The sequence below is a fragment of the Trachemys scripta genome, chromosome 1, assembly GCF_013100865.1.
Source record: "Trachemys scripta elegans isolate TJP31775 chromosome 1, CAS_Tse_1.0, whole genome shotgun sequence".
Taxonomy (NCBI): Eukaryota; Metazoa; Chordata; order Testudines; family Emydidae; genus Trachemys; species Trachemys scripta.
In genome coordinates, this window is record NC_048298.1 from 232,704,448 (window position 1) to 232,723,161 (window position 18,714).

The window sequence follows — 18,714 nt, forward strand, 5'->3', positions numbered from 1 at the left end:
TTCTGGTGGCGTAGAGAGGTAGGAGACATGACTTCCCACCTCCACAGATCCCCAGGGAAGATCCTTTGTCTGGTGGAGGGTTGGTCCCTTCGTGCTGCTTCTCTGGATCTCTTCCATCCTGGGCCATGCAGTTCCTTCAGGGAGAAGCATGCATACACAGAGGTTGAGTTACTAGTGATTTGATTACTATTTACTTAGGCAAGGATGCCCAGTGTAATACCGGCTGCACAGAGAGGGCAAAACATTGCAAAAAGCAGTTTATCCACCCCTCTTGCCCATACAAACCCTACCAAAGCAATATCTGTGGAACATTCCCAGTGGGAGTTCTTCAGGGCTGGGGAGGGAGTAAATGCAGCAGACCTGACACTTTCCCAGTATGGACACTGCTACACTTTGAGCTGGAGGTATAAATTCCAGCTTGAGGAGACATACCCTCCAAGCCAGCTAGTGTGCTAAAAATAGAAGTGTAGCTGCGGTGATGCACACCGTGGGAGGGGCTAGCTGCCCAAGTACATGCCTAGCATTTCAGCTGGGATTGTACTGGGGCAGCTAGCTCACCCGCTGCTCACACCATGGCAGCTACACTATTTTTAGTGCATTAGCTCAATCAGAGCTAGTGTGGGTATGTCTCCCCCAGTTGGGGATTACACCTCCAGTTTGAAGTGTAGATGTAGCCTATGGGAGCATCTACACTGCAATAAAAAACCCGGGTCACTGAGTCTCAGAGCCTGGGTCAGTTGGGCTCTGAGACCCACCCCCATCACAGGTTTCAGAGCCTGGCTTCCAGTCTGAGCCCAAATGTCCACAATATTTAGCCCTATGGTCCAAGCCCTGTGACCCTAGGAGCCCCATCCACATGTCTGCATTCCCTTTCCCTTGTGTAAGTGGAAAGGAGCAGATAGACCGCTGTCTAGAACAACTGGAAATGTATAAGGAAATGTCACAAATGCTTTTGAAAACATTCAGCCAACTGAGCACAAGTGCAAAATTCTATCTGCAAATTTCTGGGAAAACAGGCAAAATGGCTGTGAATTGCAAAATACAGACAAGCATTTTTATTTCTTGTGGTTGATACTGTGCATGGCTCAGTTATTTTGTTTTACAGCACTGTATAGGCAGTGATATTCTTCAACTAACATTTTAATTTTGTTTTAAATTAACAGTAGGGGGTGCGGACAGCAGTGACTCTGAATTGGAGCTTCCTACCACAGTGCTCAATTTAAAACCCAGAGCACGAAAAATTTTGCAAGACCAGAGCCAGCAGCAGCCACTGCAGCAATTTAGAATGGAGTGGAGGAATGAAGTTAATGGAGACCATGATGGAAGGGTAGATCGCAGAGAAATGGACAATGAAGCTCAAGCATCCAGAGGGTTCAGGCAACCACTGCTATCGAGACCAAGATTTGGAACAGTGAGTGAAGAAAATTTGACTGAAGATGTTAAATCAACAAGACCAAAGCCACCACCACGAATAGTCAGGTGGGCATCAGAAGCTGAAAGGCATAAAAATAAATCTCAGAATCAGCCATACTGAAAATAGCTGAAGTAGAACTATCAATAATAAACTACAGATTTAAATTAGCATTCTAAACCATCTGACTGGACAATGGGATCTATTTTAAAAACTTGGTGTGGATCCTTTGGGTTGCATGCCCATGTCATTAATTAACTGGATGAAATACTACAGCAAATACTAAACCCAAGACACAAAAGAAAATATCTTTTATGAATAACTTTTAGCAATGCTTTGACAATTATGTTCTTATAACCACTAAGGGGAAACTGTGCCTTTTATCACACTATTAGATCTGGAACCAAATAAACCAAATTCGATATTTAATTATCCAACTAAGAATGTTTTAAAAACTCTTACAATGAAGAGAACCTTTAAAAATATTCTAGTACATTTAAGATTTTATTTTTGATTGAATTTTGCTTGTCTAGATCAGATTTTTAATGTGAATAGCACTGAAAATTGCACTATGCCCCTGTCCCACAGACCTTACAAGACAAATACATTTATCACTGCAGATTATTGTTAGAATGGCCAGTATAGTAGGATGCGGTTAGGGGTTGGGAAGGCTGGAACAGGGTCAGAAAAGGAAGACCCAGCTGCAGAAGCAGATTCTGAAACACATTCAGTTCATGGAAAGTGGGCTGTAAAATCAGGTGAAGGGCATTAACTCCTGAGTAATCCTGATTCAGACTATCTGCATTCTCCCCCCCCCCCAGCATATAACCAATGAAAGGTGCTGAGCACCTTCAGTGCTATGATGAATGTCCTCAACTTTCATTCATGTCAATGGGAGTAGATAGCACTCAGCACCTATCAGGATTGGGCCCTCAGAGGAGGAGTTGCAGGCACATCAAAAGGATCTGTTTGAAGAACTGGCTACTGTGTCTGTTTGTGGCTACTGTGGAAATGCAGCAGAATTGTTATAACGCTAGTCACAGGCTGAGGGTGGATGGTGCCACGGTGAGGCATGGAGTCAGATTCAGGAAATGTGGGTCCAGTTCTGAGTTTTGCTTGTGAATTGGGTGGCTCATTTGGTCTCTTTGTATCTCCTCAGTAAAACGGGGATATTAGTCCTTCCTTTGTCTGTTTTGTCTTTATCTAGATTGTAAGCTCAGTGGGACAGGGATGATTTCCTATTTTTGTTTGTACTGCATGTTGCACAATGGGGCCTCAATCTCAGTTGGAGCCACTAGACACTACCATAAAGAAATTACTATTACTCTACTAAAACACCCCTGTCTTTCTCATCTCAGTTTAGAGCTGGCCATTTTAGTTTTATGTTTGAGGGTTGGTTTTATTTTTGTTTGTTTTTTGATGTCTCAAACTTTCCTAAATTTTGCTACAGTTACTGTAATCCTTTTCTACTGTTCAGGTTATGCGGAGTTCTCGTATCTGTCAAATGCAAATTCTAAATTGTGTGCAGATGGAACCATGATCTTTTTAAAGTCTCACTCAAAGGCCCATGTCACGATACTTTCTCTACTGTGAAATGTTGATTTTTGCAAAAAAATGTGGCCATGTTTAGTTACTGTGGGAATCAGTCACCTGTGCACAACCATCTTCTTCTCTTTGGCTTATAATGGAGTGAGATGATGCTACAATGTTAATTTATACAAATAATTTTGAATTAATTTTTCAACAGCATCTTGGGGTTTTGTTTTTTTTACATTTATTAGAATTATCAGTATATACTCTTGCCATATCCGAGCTAGAAATGAGCCTGTGCTGGAATTTTCACACTTGAATCCAGGTCCAAATTTCCCCCATAATGAGATTATGTTATGACTTGGGGGAGGGGTTGAATTAAGTTTGAATTGTGACTTTAAAAAACATGGTAAAATTATGCATGTAAAAGGTTAGTTTGGTTTACTCACTCTCTCTTTTCTTCGCTGATAAGGACTAAACAAGCAACTGGTAACTGAGCAAGTCACTTAAGGTCAAATTTTCAAAAGTGGCCTCTGATTTCTCACAACTCCTGAGAACTTGCATCTTTCACTGACTTCAGCTGGAGTACTGGGTACTCAGTGTGATTGAAAGGCAGCCCCAAATGTTTAAATTGCACACCCACAACCGGAAGCACCTAAAATTAGGGGCCATTTTTGGAAACCTGGGTCTTAACCTCTTTGAACTTCAATTACTTCATTTATAAAACAGGATAATGCTTATTTTTAAACGCATTTTGAGATACATGAATGAAAAGCAGTAAGTAAATGCACACCATACACTTACAGAATCATTATATTTTGAAGTATGTCTCCTACTACCTTTTATCTCTACAGGGAAAAAGTAAATTGGAACATTATCTTTAAGACTTTCTAATCAGCACCTTCAGCTACAGCCTGCAATGTGGATTTTGTCATCCAATGCCAAAGAAAGTTTGTGGGTGTTGGGAAATTAGAAGCCAAATAAATGTCTGACTATCATCTAGCACCATCTATTGGCAGAAATGATGTATTGACTATAGACATGGTTTTCATTCCCTTCAAGGAAAACAAGTCTGCAGTGACAGAATAATTTCTGTCACACAGAAGCGAAGGGAGAAATTTAGGGAGACGGAATTCAATGGACGTTTGGCCAGGGTGATGAAATGAACATACTTGTTCTTGTGAAAAGTATTGTGGGATCTATAGTGAGAGTTAGGAAACTTCAAGAGGTGAATTGCAAAACCAACCCCCCCCCCACCCTCCCAAGACAAGACTCAAGGCAGAAGAAAAGCAGTGAGTGTGACTCATGGGGATGGCAATAGTGAGAATGGCAAGATGCCAAGCTTATTTTCCTAGGCACCGGAAATGGTGGCTCTGGATACCCTGTCTCAGAACTTGCATTCCAACTCTTTCCCCTTTCTGTCTTTGTTTCTCTTGTATCCATTGATGGCCCTGCCTTCCTGGGTGAAGTAGAGATCAAATCCCATTTGCCATTAAGTGAAAGCTGGCATCTCCAAAGATAGCATTTAGCAGCAACTACCTTCCGCAGAGGGGAATCCAAAACCTCGCAGATGCAGGCACTGCCAGGAACAGCATGGAAATTGGGAGCAAAGGGTAGGAGCAGCCCCTAGTACAGGGATCGGCAACCTTTGGCAGGCGGCCCGCCAGGGTAAGCACCTGATGGGCTGCCTGCCAAAGGTTGCCGATCCCTGCCCTAGTAAAAGCATCCTCTTGTGTAAGGGGGTGTGGTCAGGGAGGTGCACAGATTGGAGCCAGAAAACAGAGGAGAGCTGGACTGGCAGGGGAAGCTGGCAACAGGGTTAGAGACAGTGCATTCATATCTGGGAACTAGAGGAATAAGAGAACAAGAAGGTATTAACAGCAGTTCCTAAGGAATGGAGAACCCTCTTGCACTCCCTTCAGCTACCATATGCAACTGAACTGACTTCCCAGCCCCATTCCCCAATTCCTTCTGCTCTTAGGCCCAACTCAGGAAATCACTTAATCACATGTTTAACTTTAAGGACATACAGAAGGCAGCAGGACTTTCATATGCGTTTCAAGTTAAGCACATGCTTAAATGATGTCCTGAATAGAGATGTTTCCTGAATGGATGCCTAGCTGATCAGGAAGCAAGAGGTCAACTTGACTCAGTAAGTCAATCAGGCAGAGGAAGACTAAAGAATTGAGAGAAGACAGTCACGGAAACTAAATATACTGCATTGGATGTGCATCCCATCCAACTCCATTGACTTGGCCACCTGTCTTCTGAAATGCATTACAAGGAACAATATATAAAGTTAACAGAAGACAATTACTGAAACATTAATAAAAATGGAATGTCATTTCACTTTATTGCATTTTAAAAGAAAATTTTAGTGCATTTTTTGTAACTAACACTACAGAGAGTAATCTTTTCTAAAGTACTTCAGAATCACTTTTTGCTATAAATAAAAGCCACTTTGTCCAGTAGCATCAGCTACAGTATGTCCCTGAGACCACATCTTTCACAGGCTTCTCACACCAAATATTAATTTTCCATAATACAGATTTAGACAATAAGAAAAATACATTTTCCAAACCAAAAATCGTTCATATATTAAAGCAAAAAATAAAAATAAAATAAAATTTGGTTGTGGAAAGAACAAAGTGTTTCAGCTTGTGCATAAACATAAAAAGTGAAGTGCTGAGTCCTATCACCCCTTAGAGTGGTATGCAGACAATTGTTAAATCTAGTGTTAGCTAATTTCGTATTGCATTTGGTCTAAGAAAGCCCCCCACTTTTGTTATCAGTGTCACAAGTTAGAATGACTTTCTATCTGTTGGTTGTTGGGTAAGAAGACCACCAAAGTTGTTAAATCCTTTATACCAAAAACCAGTCCATTATGTTTTATTTCCACTTCATTCCAAGTGGCAGCAGCAAAGCAAAGTTTGCCCTTGTTGCCAAGAAGGCTAACAGCATACTGGGCTGCATTAGTAGATGCACTGCCAGATCGAGGAAAGTGATTATTCCCCTCTATTTGGTGGTGGTGAGGCCACATCTGGAGTACTGCATCCAGTTTTGGGCCCCCAACTACAGAAAGGATGGGGACAAATTGGAGAGAATCCAATGGAGGGCAACAAAAATGATTAGGGGGCTGGGACACATGACTTATGAGGAGAGGCTGAGGGAACTGGGCTTATTTAATCTGCAGAAGGGAAGAGGGGGCATTTGATAGTAGCCTTCAACTACCTGGAAGGGTTTTCCAAAGAGGCTGTTCTCAGTGGTGGCAAATGACAGAACAAGGAGCAATGGTCTCAAGTTGCAGTGGGGGTAGTATAGTTTGGATATTAGGAAAAAACTATTTCACTAGGAGGGTGGTGAAGCACTGGAATGGGTTACCTCAGGAGGTGGTGGTGGAATCTCCATCCTTAGAGGTTTTTAAGGTCCGTCTTGAGAAAGCCCTGGCTAGGATGATTTAGTTGGAGTTGGTCCTGCTTTGAGCAAGGGGTTGGACTAGATGACCTCCTGAGGTCTCTTCCAACCCTAATCTTCTATGATTCTATGATAAAGGTCCCTGTTCTGGGGAATGATGTGTCTTTCCTGAGTGGAGGGGAAAAGGGCACGAGAATTAGTGTGGACGTTTTGAGGCTCTTGCTTAAATGGTCACCAGGGATAAAATTTTCAAAAGTGACTTAGGTGCCTAAGTCTCAATTGAAAGTCATTAAGACTTGGGCTCCTAAGCACCTAAGTCACATAGCAAAACTTTATCCCAGGTCACAAAAAAATAAGATGAAATCTACAGTACATTAAAAATGAGAAGATTCCATTTTCTGCATGAAGCTTAACTCTCACACAGAAATCAAGGGGACCTCCTAAAAACAAGCACATATATAGACTAGTCTCACTGGGTCCGCCTATAAAATTTCAAGTAATTAAAATATATGTATGTGCTCCCATTGTGCTTTTACTGAGATCAATGGGATTTTGCCACCGATTTCAAACAAGAACAGGCACTCTGTAAGAAGGAAGGAAAAGTTGATTTAAAAACAAAATTACAAAACACCATCTGTGATGGCTATAAAGTAACATTTAAAGTTGCATGTGCACATCATACGTGCTAAATTCAATTTAAAAAAATCTGCAGAGAGGCTTTGTATACTACATCAAATAATTAAACAGGAAGTGCTATGAAACTTTCAGATAAAAGGCACTATAAGAACAAACTTTTTTTTTAAATTAGTGGATCAAATGTAATGCTCAGAAAAGTGACAGACTAGTAACACTGGCTTGAACCTGGTATACCATGGGTCACTGCTATGGAAACCATCCCCATAAGTCTGTCAAAGCATTTCAGTCTTTACCTGCATCAACCTCCATTAGCTTTGGCCTGCTAAAATGGATGCAGACAAATGAAGACTAAGCTGCCAGACACACACATTTTCCCTGGTTACCTAAATTGGGATTTAAATGTATGTCTTCAGAGATGAAAAATAATGGATTAATCCTACATGGAACGAACACTTTAAAACATCACTAGATTTTCCAAAATGTGTCTTAAACAACCATCTAAAGAACAGGAAGGAGCAGTTATTCTTAAAATGAAGATGGAACAAAATTGCACAGGAAGTTCTGGGAGTTCCTTAAAATACTCACTTATGACAGAAGGTTGCCAGAAGGAGGTGTTCAATAGTCCAGGTATCACTAGAGCAAATTTCACTGTAATTTACATTGTCTCATCTTCAATCACCCTTACTCTGCACGATGGCATTTTCTCTTAAACTACCTTCTATATTATATATAAAAGAAACATACGTGCTAGAGCATCACAGCTCTATTTACCAGAAATGCTGGGACAGAGGAGTGAAGGCAGAATGTCAGCCAGCCAGTTGGGAATGGTTAATTATGCTGCATGGGAAAACTTCTAGCCAGAGCATGCGTCACAAGTTATATATGGAACCTCTGATTTATCAACAAGCCATTGTCACAGGAGGCCAATGGTTTATCCAGGTCAGCCTTCATTTCTCATACTGATAAGTGAACATAACAAATTTTACTTGTTTAAATAAAAAAATTCACTTGTCTGTCTCTCTCAGTCAAAGAGCCTATCAGTCTAACCATCATGCTTCAATGTGCGGCTGCAAACTGGATTATTCATCAGCCATTTATATATTCAGAGTCAGAATCATTTTTCTTGAAGTATTTTCTTTATGCTAATAAGGTTGAAATCCCAACGCTCAATTTACGAAAGGTTTTAAATGATACCTGCACCTTTGAAAGAGAATTTCTCTCTGAACTACAGCTCTGGGCATTCCTGTCTTGACGTATGATCCTGCAGCAGACAAGTCAGTATGAATCTGAGGGCTCAGTCAGGCTGGCCTCCCCTTGAACTTGTACCATTTCTTTTAGAAAACAGCCTGTTGCTGCAATACAGGTTTCTTTAGTGCTCACCATTCTTTAGTATAACGTATCCCCAGCTGTTTGAATTGCTTTGCATTTTATTGATGATGCACCAGCCTGTCCAAAATAAGCTGCTATTCACTTTTTAATTTAGCATTTCTACCACTGCAATATTGTGGTGTGTTCATGAGCATTATCAGAATAGCCACCAGTGCCAGCCCCACACCAAGACTTGGAGGGCCACAGGGACTGAACTCCTGTGCAATTCCTGAGAGAAGAGGGGCAATTATGCGGCCCACAGATGTCACAGACTGACCAACTCCTATGAGCGTGCCACTGGCCTGATTCCCACCCAGGGTCAACTCAAGGTCAGTGATGCAAGTGCGTCCTACAGTGGTTGAAAATGCTAAAAATGTTGACGATAAAATGACCGCCCATATGCTGAGTGCTGTGGAATATAGCATTATCAATACACAGGTGAGAACAGTGGAATGTAATAAAAGTGCATAAGAGTTATGTTGATAGAGTCTTGTTATTGGTCCAAGTAGAAAACCAGCAAGTGCTCCAACGGTGCTACTATAGCTTATGAGGTACCCTGTGAGCTTAGGTTTCACCCCAAATCTCTCTTCAATTGCCAGAACAAAATTGCTATAATACAGCATTACAGCTACAGACATTAGTAACCGTACTAAAAATATATCCCACAGATCAGAGCATGCAATGCTTTTAATCCTCTTCAGCACTGACACAACTGGAATCCATAGGGACTGGAGGGGAGTATCATATTTCATTGTTCCATTAGCTAGTGATTGAACCTGCAGGTCATAGTTTGCCTTTGCTGTCACTTTACTGTTACTGGTGGTCTGTTTGTTTTCATCACTATCTGTGTGTTCCTCACTCCATGGTAACATCCAGACGAGGCCTGTAGAGGTAATGCATTACAATCAGTTAATTGTAGACAGTTACGCTCTTTACCCCATACTCAAACACGTAAGTTACTGTTATGTTTTAATGATGTCTCTAATGGTAGAAATCAAAGACATGAAAGTATTTTGCACTTTGTGGGCAACATTCATCTTAGAATAATCACAAAACAGTTTACAAAAATGAAGCACAACATAACCCATGTAGTTACTATTGGTTTCCCCATATTTTAAATGGGAATCTATAACAAGAGAGAGAAAGGTTAAGTGACTTGCTCATGCAGCATATACATAGCAGATCTGAGAACTGAACCCAGGATTCAGACTCCCATTCTCCAGCTCTAGACACAAAAACAACACTCCCTCTCTTGTATCTGGATGTAAAAAATAAATAAAGAGGGGGAGGGCTGTCTTAAATGAACTCTTTTCAAAAAGTCAGAAGAAGTTTACATTCAAAGAGCAGTCTGAATGCACAGAACAGAAGGGGATTACAGTCATATTACTGTACAAACAGCATGAAACGTACCGCTTGAAAAAGCCTGAAGCACAAAATACTACATACAACTTACCAGCATTCAGAATGAAGATAAAAGAACAGATGAAAGATGTCAGGTAAAAGCCACTCTCTAGCTCTGTAAAGTAGCCACCAACCACAGGACCCAGGATGAAACCAACACTGGAGGCTGCATTGAAACGTCCTATTACAAGAGGACGCTCTTTCTCAGAAACCAAGTCAGAAAGAAGAGCTTTTGAAATGGAGAGTGTGTGTTTGAAAATACCTGCAAGATAACATAAAAGCATACAGGAAAACGATATCATATGTATTTAGCATGTGATGTAATTCATAAGGTTGTGTTTAATTATTCTCTGAAGATTCCAAAAGCTACAAATTATCCAACGCCAGAGCTATAGAGGTTGTGTCCTGGGCATGTGACGAGTCTGGCAGCAACCATTCCCTCGGCTAGTTGAGAGTTGGGACCTAGGAATCATGTTAAACAGAGATCTGTGTCAAGTGAGCAAAACAGCTCAAATAGAATAGAAGCAGCACCTCCGAATGGTGGATCCCAGTAGAGGTGAGGCAACTGCCAGAGACACTGCATCCTGTGGTCAGTGCTGGGGAAAGAACGATACGGCAGGCTAGACACTTGCAACTGGTACAGTACAATCCCAGATTGTTAAACAGTAGATATTGACAGACCGAGAGAAGCAGTAATTAATATGAATTCTGGGGCATTCTAAAAATGCCACACGTGCACAATAAAATCTCTCTCTCTGCTCCTTCCTCACAAAAGGATTACCTTACACCACCACAGTCCACAACCATTGGCAATATAGGAGCATTACAAAAACCTCTAAAGAGATTGATAAATCTTTAAAATTTTAACTAACAAACCACTGAAGTTCCTTTATCATACCAAAAAACCCACTGTCTCCTCTATCAAGGAAACAAAAAAGTTTTCTTTGGAATGAGGCTAGTCAGTCAGAATTTTAAAAACCTATTATCTGAGTTTTATAATACAGATATGTTGATGGAAACTTAGTGTTAGTGGCACTAACAAATATGCTTTTACACAACATACACAGCCCATTAAGTAGTGAGCCAAGCTTTTAGGTGATCTCCTATTTGGAAATATATGTTCAGTATGACAACAATATACTGAAGATAATATATATCATATTATGTGGTGCACACAGACTAACATTTTTAGAAGTTATTAGTGACTTTGGGTGCTCAACTTGAGAAACATTAAAATGGCCTGATTTTCAGGAAGTGATAAGCACCCATCCTTTGAAAAAACAGTCCCTGCACTAAGGTGTCTCAGAAGTTGTTCACCCCCTCCCCTACCCTCAAAAAACAACAAAAAAAACCAAGCCGTGAAAAATCACTGGTACATTTCTCAATTAAAAAAATAAGTAAATGAAAAATTCAGTAAAAAGATCAACTTAGAGGTCTTTTCAAAGCTGGGGTTCCATAGGTGCCAAAGAACCATTGCACCTGTGATAAGTAAAACTGTTCAAAGCTGCTATCCAGGTTGTCCCCATATTTAAATATCATGACTTCCGCAGCAATAATTCTCAAACTAACATTGGACTGAATATAAATCCAAGTACCAAGTCAATTACTCACCTACAGGTATCCTTGCAATGGCAAATAAACACACACTGGTGGACATGCCAAGTAGCAAATAACCCAGTGCACTGAAGAGGATACAGGCAAGCAGGGAATATTGTCTTCCTATTACATCACTCCAGCAGCCCTGGTAAGACAATAAATGAGTGCTTTTATAGTACTGAACTACCCATTGTGAACAATATGCATGTCTGAATTAAATTGATTACTTCTCTTCTCAAAAGAGAGGTCCCTGAGGGACCATCAGTGGAAACATTCATAAATAGATTAGATAACATTCATAATAGTATTGTGTCTAGATGCCAGAGGCTGGACACGACGGACTAAATTCAACCCTGAAGTCAATGGGAGAAGCACCTGCTTGTACCACGAATTAATTTTACTAGATGAGATATAAAAGCCAAGCTTAATTTAATTTAATGTCTCATCTTAATTTTATGTAAACTCGTGACAATTTAGTGAAATATCATGGGCGACAGTCTAATGAAAATGCCATCACACCAACACTGACCATTATTATTTATGTACGATAGTAACTACTGTGTGCTAGATGCCTGCCAAACACTCAGAGAGGGCAGTCCCGGCTTGAGGGAGATATCACTCTGAGGGCAGACAAACAGAGAGAGGTCATGGGAAGGGGGAAATTAAAAGGTAACCTATATACAATAAGTCAGCTTAATTCACTACAGGCAGCATGGCAGAAGAGGGTCTTTAAGTAGGAAGGGTAGGAGCCTTACACATAAGTTCAGGGAAGCTGCAAGAGACAGAGGACAAGGTGACTGTGTGCTAAACGGGTGGATGAAACCTAGGAGCACTGGCTCCAAAGTACAGATTTGAATATTGGCAGGTACAGTATACATTCCTGGCCTATGGCCTTGGGGTTGTGTCCTTGTGCATATTTGTTTTGGGAAAGGAGAGGGAAAAGCATAACCTATGGGGAAAAAATAAAGTTTGAGAGACATTGCATAAATTAAGGCCATCTGGCAAATTACAACAGACTCCATATTAATCACAGAATAGCAAACACAGATAACATAATTTCAGAGATCTGGTCCATGACGCTATTTCTTGTATTTAGATTACTGCGTTGAAGAAAACTGCTCTAATAGCAACACAACATTAAACAGAATGTTGCATGACTGACACATAGTAATATTTGAATGCTTAAACTACTACTTTCAAATCTAGGCAGAGATTTGGTTTTCAGCTAAAAATTTCATCTTGTGTACTAGGATTTGATTAGTCCCTATAACTGAAACAAAAAGTTCCACATAGAGTAAGAACAGTTCCTCCAACCTCAAGGGCTTGTGTAAACACTAGCGTAACACCGACAGGCCTCGGTTGTCGGCGGGCAGGATCGAACCCAGGACCTCTGGAGCTTACTGCATGAGCCAAAAGTCAACTGGCTGTTAGCTAAGGCTGTAGGGCAGACTCTCTCTCTCTCTCTCTAAGTGGTCTCAGTGCCACTAGATGGGACAGGAGGTGTGTGGGTTACACTAGCAAATGTACAGTTTCACATTCCCCAAAGTATTACCATTAATGTTATCAATTTTCCTACAAAGTTAATAGAAACACCAATATATATTTGCAATATAGCTATGCATCCGAAGAAGTGAGGTTTTTACCCACGAAAGCTTATGCCCAAATAAATCTGTTAGTCTTTGAGGTGCCACCAGACTCCTTGTTGTTTTTGTAGATACAGACTAACACGGCTACCCCCTGATACTTGACACCAATATATATTTAAGATTCAGTATTCAAAACTTACCACAAACGTGCTAGAAAAGAGCTGCAGTAAACCATAAAAAGATCCTAAAATAAAAATAGTGGAAAAAAAGACACTGAGAATTAAGTGTGAACAGACTTGTGAAACTAGCTTTAAAATGGTTCTGCAAAGTGGGAAAATTAACAAAATAATTCATTAGAAGTACAGGAAGAGGCAATAGGGAAAAGCAGGGGCGGGGTACAGCATGAAAAAGAGTTTCACCACTTTGATGGATGAATTTTCCTCTTTTTCTGGGTGTCTCAAAATTGCAATACTATTCAACTGAGAAGTGTGGAAGCAGAAGTATGCTGCTTTGCCAGGGGAAATAACTGAAACTGGGACAGTTGGCATCCTACACCAAACATGACAGGGCATTGTAGCAGTAGGCCTGGAAGAAATTGCAAATCCTACCCTTCAAAATGAAGGGTAAGAACCTAGCAGCAATTGGCAGTAGGAGAGAAGGAACAGAAAGAAAACAACAATTCCAGCATGGAGCCAACAGTACAATATTTGTCAGTCTCTTTTACTGATTAAAGAACACCCCAGCTCCCTGGCTTTTTGAACGCTTAAAGTCAATGCAGAGTGTAGAGGTGAGAACGTACTGTACACTAAGTTACTGCATAAGGAACATTTCTGTCAACCAAACTCAGACCTGGGATTAGCATCAGAAGGAGCTCTATTCCAGGCAAACTGAAAAGGCAGGATATTAAAAATCTGGATATAAAGACGACATTTCTATCATCATTACTATTTATAAACTAGACCTGTATTTGTGTTACAAGCCAGGACCCCATAATAATTTCAGTGGAGGACAGGAAGCTACAGAACTCAAAAAGGTCATCATTTGGAACCTACCATACAGTAGCTTCTGAAGACAACTATGAAGAAATACAATGACTTAATAGTGGGACAATCATGATTATAAGGGGGAAGAATCAGCTGCAGACAAATGTCTATCTTGCTTAGAGCTTGCCATTGTTTTCCACTGTGTGGCTACTGAAGGTTAGTTATGATACATATCTGACTTCTACCTCATGTCCTGGGTAATCAGTACCCAGGCTGTACTCACCTACTACTCCTGCAACAGTTGGACTTGCTCCTAGAGACTTGATATGAAGGCTTAACAGAGGCACAACCATACTTACACCAAAGAAGTCCTGAAAGAATAGGGAGAATGGAGTTTCAGTAATTGAGCATATTTACAAAGATACAGAAAGTCAAGATTTAGAATAAGTGATTCTGTATTTTAAAAGGGTATTATATTTTAATTAAATAACAATCTAGGATCAGGTCTACATTTGGAAGGCTCCACCCGTACAGATATACCAGCATATTATACCGGTCAAGTGCTTCTAGCGTGGATGCAGCTTATCCTAGCTGCCCTGAGTGAAACAAGCTATACTGGTAAAAGCACAGTTTTGCTGGTATGACTGCATCTACACTAGGGGTTCTAGATGGCACAGTTATGCTGGTATGACTGCATCTACACTAGGGGTTCTAGACAGCACAGTTATGCTGATCACAAATCACACTTTCGTCACACACATGACCAACAGTTTGTAACATAGACCTGGTCTACAAGAAATAAAAAGTGTTGTGTTGCATTGCATAATCCTTGCAATTTGACTGGTATGTTCACAAACTACAATTTTTCAAGCTAAAAACTATGACAGGAACTACTTATCTTCTGAATGGTTCTAAATACATGAAAAAAGCTACACTCTTTCAGAAGACCTACTTAAGAAATATTGAATGCTTTATATATATATTTGAAGTTGAATAATTATTCTGAATTTTCAAAATGATAGGTTTGCACTAATAGCATTTTTAATTCAGAAATATAAATAGTCTGGTGTATCATGCAAATACGAAAAAAGCTCCTCTCTGTACAAATAATTAAGTTATGAAAACAAACATTTAAAGCACTTTGAAAAATGCATGTAAAGTACAGTCTTTCTGTTGAAAATCATCATCTACAACGGGAAGAGAGGCTTTCAAGACAGCCCACTCCTGTAAGTAGATTACACTATTTTTCTTACATTACAATGGCAAAGTGTTATACAGGATACAGTACAGAGGCAAGGCAAAGCATAAGGGAAGCAGAGATTTCCTCAATAGCATCAGAGGAAGGCGAGACAGCATGTGGGGGTTCTACACTCCTATACTGTACAAGGATCTCCTGGCCTGTCCTTTCAAATTTTTATCTTTTGTTAACTTACCATATTGACCTGCTAATTCTTTACTGTACAATGCTGCTTGCATGCCACTTCTACATCAGAGTGGAACTGTGCTGAAGGGGACTACTGAAGCAGTATCACCTTTTATGAGAGACTACTGCAGTTGGACTAAACGTTCATAATAGTCCGTCCAAAACTAGAATAGAGATGTCATTATATATACCATTCAGTCAAATGCTTCAAATACCTCATTAAGCAGTCTTGATGGCTAATTTTTATATATACATACACTCACAAAACTATTGAAAGTCTAATAATACCCATAGTTGATCCCTGGTACTTCTTAAGTAACACAATCTTTAAGCCCAGTAATTATTACTAGCATTTGCATGTCAGTGAAGAACAGTAATTATTTCTTATTTTAAAGAGAGAAGTGTATGTTATTCTAAACTCTAATTTACTGACTATGGGAAGGTTATGTAGCAGACAACAGTTCAGTGACATCTTTCAGCTACTATTCACAGCGGTCACCCTTAGAAATGTGCCAATTGCCTTCTATGGCAGAAGGAATTTACCTCAGTATTTGAAGGGTTCTAATTATTACCTATAATGAGTATAAGAAAGTTTATGAAACATTGCAAATATAAATGTAAGCATTATCTATTTAAAGCAAAACAGACAAGCTCTATGGAGCACTAGTGCCTACTGCTTTTTCAGACTTGTAAGGAGAAAGACAGAGCCAAAGAGGAAGCACAAACAAAGGAAAAGAAGCAAAAATGAGACAGATTTATCAAGGGCAGAAATGATGGGAAAACAATATAAAAGATATGAAAGAAACATGTCAGTTCTCTTCGGCTAGTTTAAACAAAGTAACTTGCAGTAATACATACACATACAAAAACATTTCCCCCCTGTTTTATCAATCTTAAATGCTTATTTCTGAATTCAACTATCACACTGGCTAATTGAACTGAAAGCATTCAAGGTCCCAAACATGAATGGTTAGTTTGCCTATGTTAATAGACAGTATAAACATAGTGCTTTAATTTAGTAACAGGGCAAATCCTTATGTCTCTCCTACATGTGCAGATGGCTCTCTTTGCATGAAACCACTGTGGTACCACTTTCCAAGGGGCTGAACAGGATTTGGTGAGTGCACTCCCCATCCAGAATACTTCGCTCAACAGGGGCATCTTGCATGGCTGCATGCAGGGGAAGATTTGGAAATAGGGCAGGGCTGGAAGTTCTACAGCCAAAGTACAATCAGACCCAGAAAACTTAAGAGACTCATCCAAGGCCACACAGGAAGTCAGTGACAGAGCCTAGATTAGAACTGAAGAGTTCCTGAATGCAGCTCCCTTTCTGAGTCCACAGAACAAACCACTCAATCCCTTAACAAGAGCTGCTCTGAAAGCAAGATTTCACATGATTTAGTTCAATACAAGTGTCTGACAAATTGTCTTCAGTAAACTCCAATTAACAAATTGTTTTGTTTGGAAGTAAACCCTGCACTGCAGTATTAGCAAGCCAACTTGAAAGTGAAAGAGACACCATTGTCCAAACTGAATTAAGAGTAAACAGCACACCACTGCGGTGAATACTTGAGTACTGAACAGAACAGATTGTCTAAGCTCAGACATTTGGAGGAATTTTTCCAGTCCCTTAGTGCTCCCTCAGGAATCTCAAGGCTTTTTTGGCCAGGTAGTTGCTATTATTGTCAAGGCCAGGGGAGGTTCAACCATGACAGTGATGTTAAATACAAACACAGGAGAAATGGGTGGTGTCCGGACAGGCAATAAAAAGGCAGCTCTCGAAGCCGGATGCTCTAGGGTCATTTACAGTATGGCACAGAATATATTTTATATGTGGATTACACATATTGAAGGTTACATTTGTTATCCATTCCCCACCCCTACAAACAGCAGAGAAGATCCGCCCTGGGCTGCAGGCGGGCCTGGCAATGGAGCCGAGGATCCTGTCTCAGGGTTTCTGAGAGTCCCAGTGGAGACAAGCGGCAGCGACACCCCCGGGGCCCGGGTTCACCGACAGGCCAGACAGTATTTGCTTTTTTACATTTACACACACACCGCCCCCCCGCCGGGCAGGTGACTGATGCTCCTGCCCCCCGCCCCGCACTCACCAGGAAGCCCACCAGGTAGAGGCACCGCACGAAGCGGCTGGGCCCGGCCCCGCGCGGAGCAGGAGGAGCCGCCGGGCCCGGCCGCGGGGCTGGCGGCGGCTCCGAGGCCCCCATTCTCCAGCCAGGCCCGGCGCCGGCGGCCGCAGCGGGGGGACGAGCATGCGCAGCGCGGGGAGGGCGGGCGGGCCGAGGCCTGGGGCGGGGCGTTGACCAGAGGGCGGGGCTGGGAAGGGCCCCGGCTTGGCTGAGCCCGGGCGGTCCGGCACAGCCGCCGCGGTCAGACCTTCAGAGATCAGGTCAACTATGATCTCACACGAGTGATAGGTGGAGGAGGTGGGGTTGATTTGCCATCAGGGCTTGAAGCCTTTGAAGATCGTGTTACCCAGCTTTTCTCTAGTCCCCGGCCCAGCAGCTGGACCCCTGCTGGGATTGTCACAGGATTCCAGGAGCTGGGGCTTTAAGAGGTGGGTGATACCAGTCACCGGAGGGGACCAACCTTGTCAGTACCTTCCTGAGGTGTTCAACACCAGACTGCACCTGTTAGGCCCGATGAAAGGATGCCATTGTGCGTACCCTTTCTCACTTCCTGAAGTCCCACTTTTGTAGGGCCAGCTCCAGGTTTTTTGCCACCCCAAGCAAAAAAAAAAAAAAAGAAAAAAAAAGCTGGAATGCCGCCCCTTGAAAAGTGCCGCCCCACGCATATGCCTGGAACCAGGGGCGGCTCTAGCTTTTTTGCCGCCCCTTTGGCGGCATGCCTGTGGGAAGTCCGCCAGTCCTGCAGCTTCGGCGTACCCGCCGCCGAATTGCCGCTGAATCTGCGGGACTGGCGGACCTCCTGCAGGCAAGCCGCTGAAGGCTTCCTGACCGCCACCCTCGCAGGGACCTGTAGGGCACCCCCCACGGAGCGCTGGTGCCTGGAGCTGGCCCTGCACTTTTGCACCCATGTCAAACACGGGGCTGTGGCTATGCTGATGGCCCCCAGCATGGGTTGTGGGGATTCTCTGTGGATCAATGTAACAGCTCTGGCTTAAGGGTTGTGTCGGAGAAAAGAAAGGGCAGGAGTAGGTCTTGGTCAGAGCACACTATGCTACAGCTAGTTTGTAAAGGTGTGTGACAGCACACTCATGGTCCTTAGGAGCCAATACATATTAGAGCAGCCCTGGAGCCAAAACTCAAGGGGCACTAAAGATGGCTTAAAGCCACCCCTCCCCCAGCGCATACACACTTTTTTGCACCCAGCCCTGAAAAGAAGAATCTG

At 41.8% G+C, this 18,714-nt stretch overlaps 2 protein-coding genes across 2 annotated transcripts in view; one reads left to right on the plus strand and one right to left on the minus strand.

Annotated features, from left to right (window-relative positions):
* Positions 1 to 2,716, plus strand: part of SLC9A2 (solute carrier family 9 member A2) — a 33,674-nt gene extending 30,958 nt beyond the window's left edge. Inside the window, exon 12 of the mRNA XM_034758030.1 lies at positions 1,164 to 2,716. Coding sequence (XP_034613921.1) covers positions 1,164 to 1,534 — 371 coding nt within the window. The 3' untranslated portion in view covers positions 1,535 to 2,716. The remainder of the gene's footprint in view (positions 1 to 1,163) is intronic.
* Positions 2,717 to 8,150: 5,434 nt separating this feature from the next.
* Positions 8,151 to 17,600, minus strand: MFSD9 (major facilitator superfamily domain containing 9). The gene is made up of 6 exons (XM_034758031.1): positions 17,457 to 17,600; positions 14,209 to 14,296; positions 13,143 to 13,186; positions 11,372 to 11,501; positions 9,813 to 10,022; positions 8,151 to 9,242 (listed from the first exon to the last, which is right to left on the minus strand). Exons 1-6 carry the CDS (start codon positions 17,568 to 17,570, stop codon positions 8,455 to 8,457), a joined length of 1,374 nt encoding a protein of 457 aa, XP_034613922.1. The 5' UTR covers positions 17,571 to 17,600; the 3' UTR covers positions 8,151 to 8,454.
* Between the last annotated feature and the right edge of the window lie 1,114 nt (positions 17,601 to 18,714).

What these genes read in the sequence shown, in the direction of transcription:
- MFSD9 (XM_034758031.1), bottom strand. Translation starts at nt 17,570, where the DNA reads ATGGGGGCCTCGGAGCCGCCGCCAGCCCCGCGGCCGGGCCCGGCGGCT. An exon ending in TCTACCTGGTGGGCTTCCTG is followed by an intron (nt 14,297 to 17,456) that starts GTGAGTGCGGGG and finishes CTATTCTTTCAG; the next exon opens with GACTTCTTTGGTGTAAGTAT. An exon ending in AACTGTTGCAGGAGTAGTAG is followed by an intron (nt 13,187 to 14,208) that starts GTGAGTACAGCC and finishes TTTTTATTTTAG; the next exon opens with GATCTTTTTATGGTTTACTG.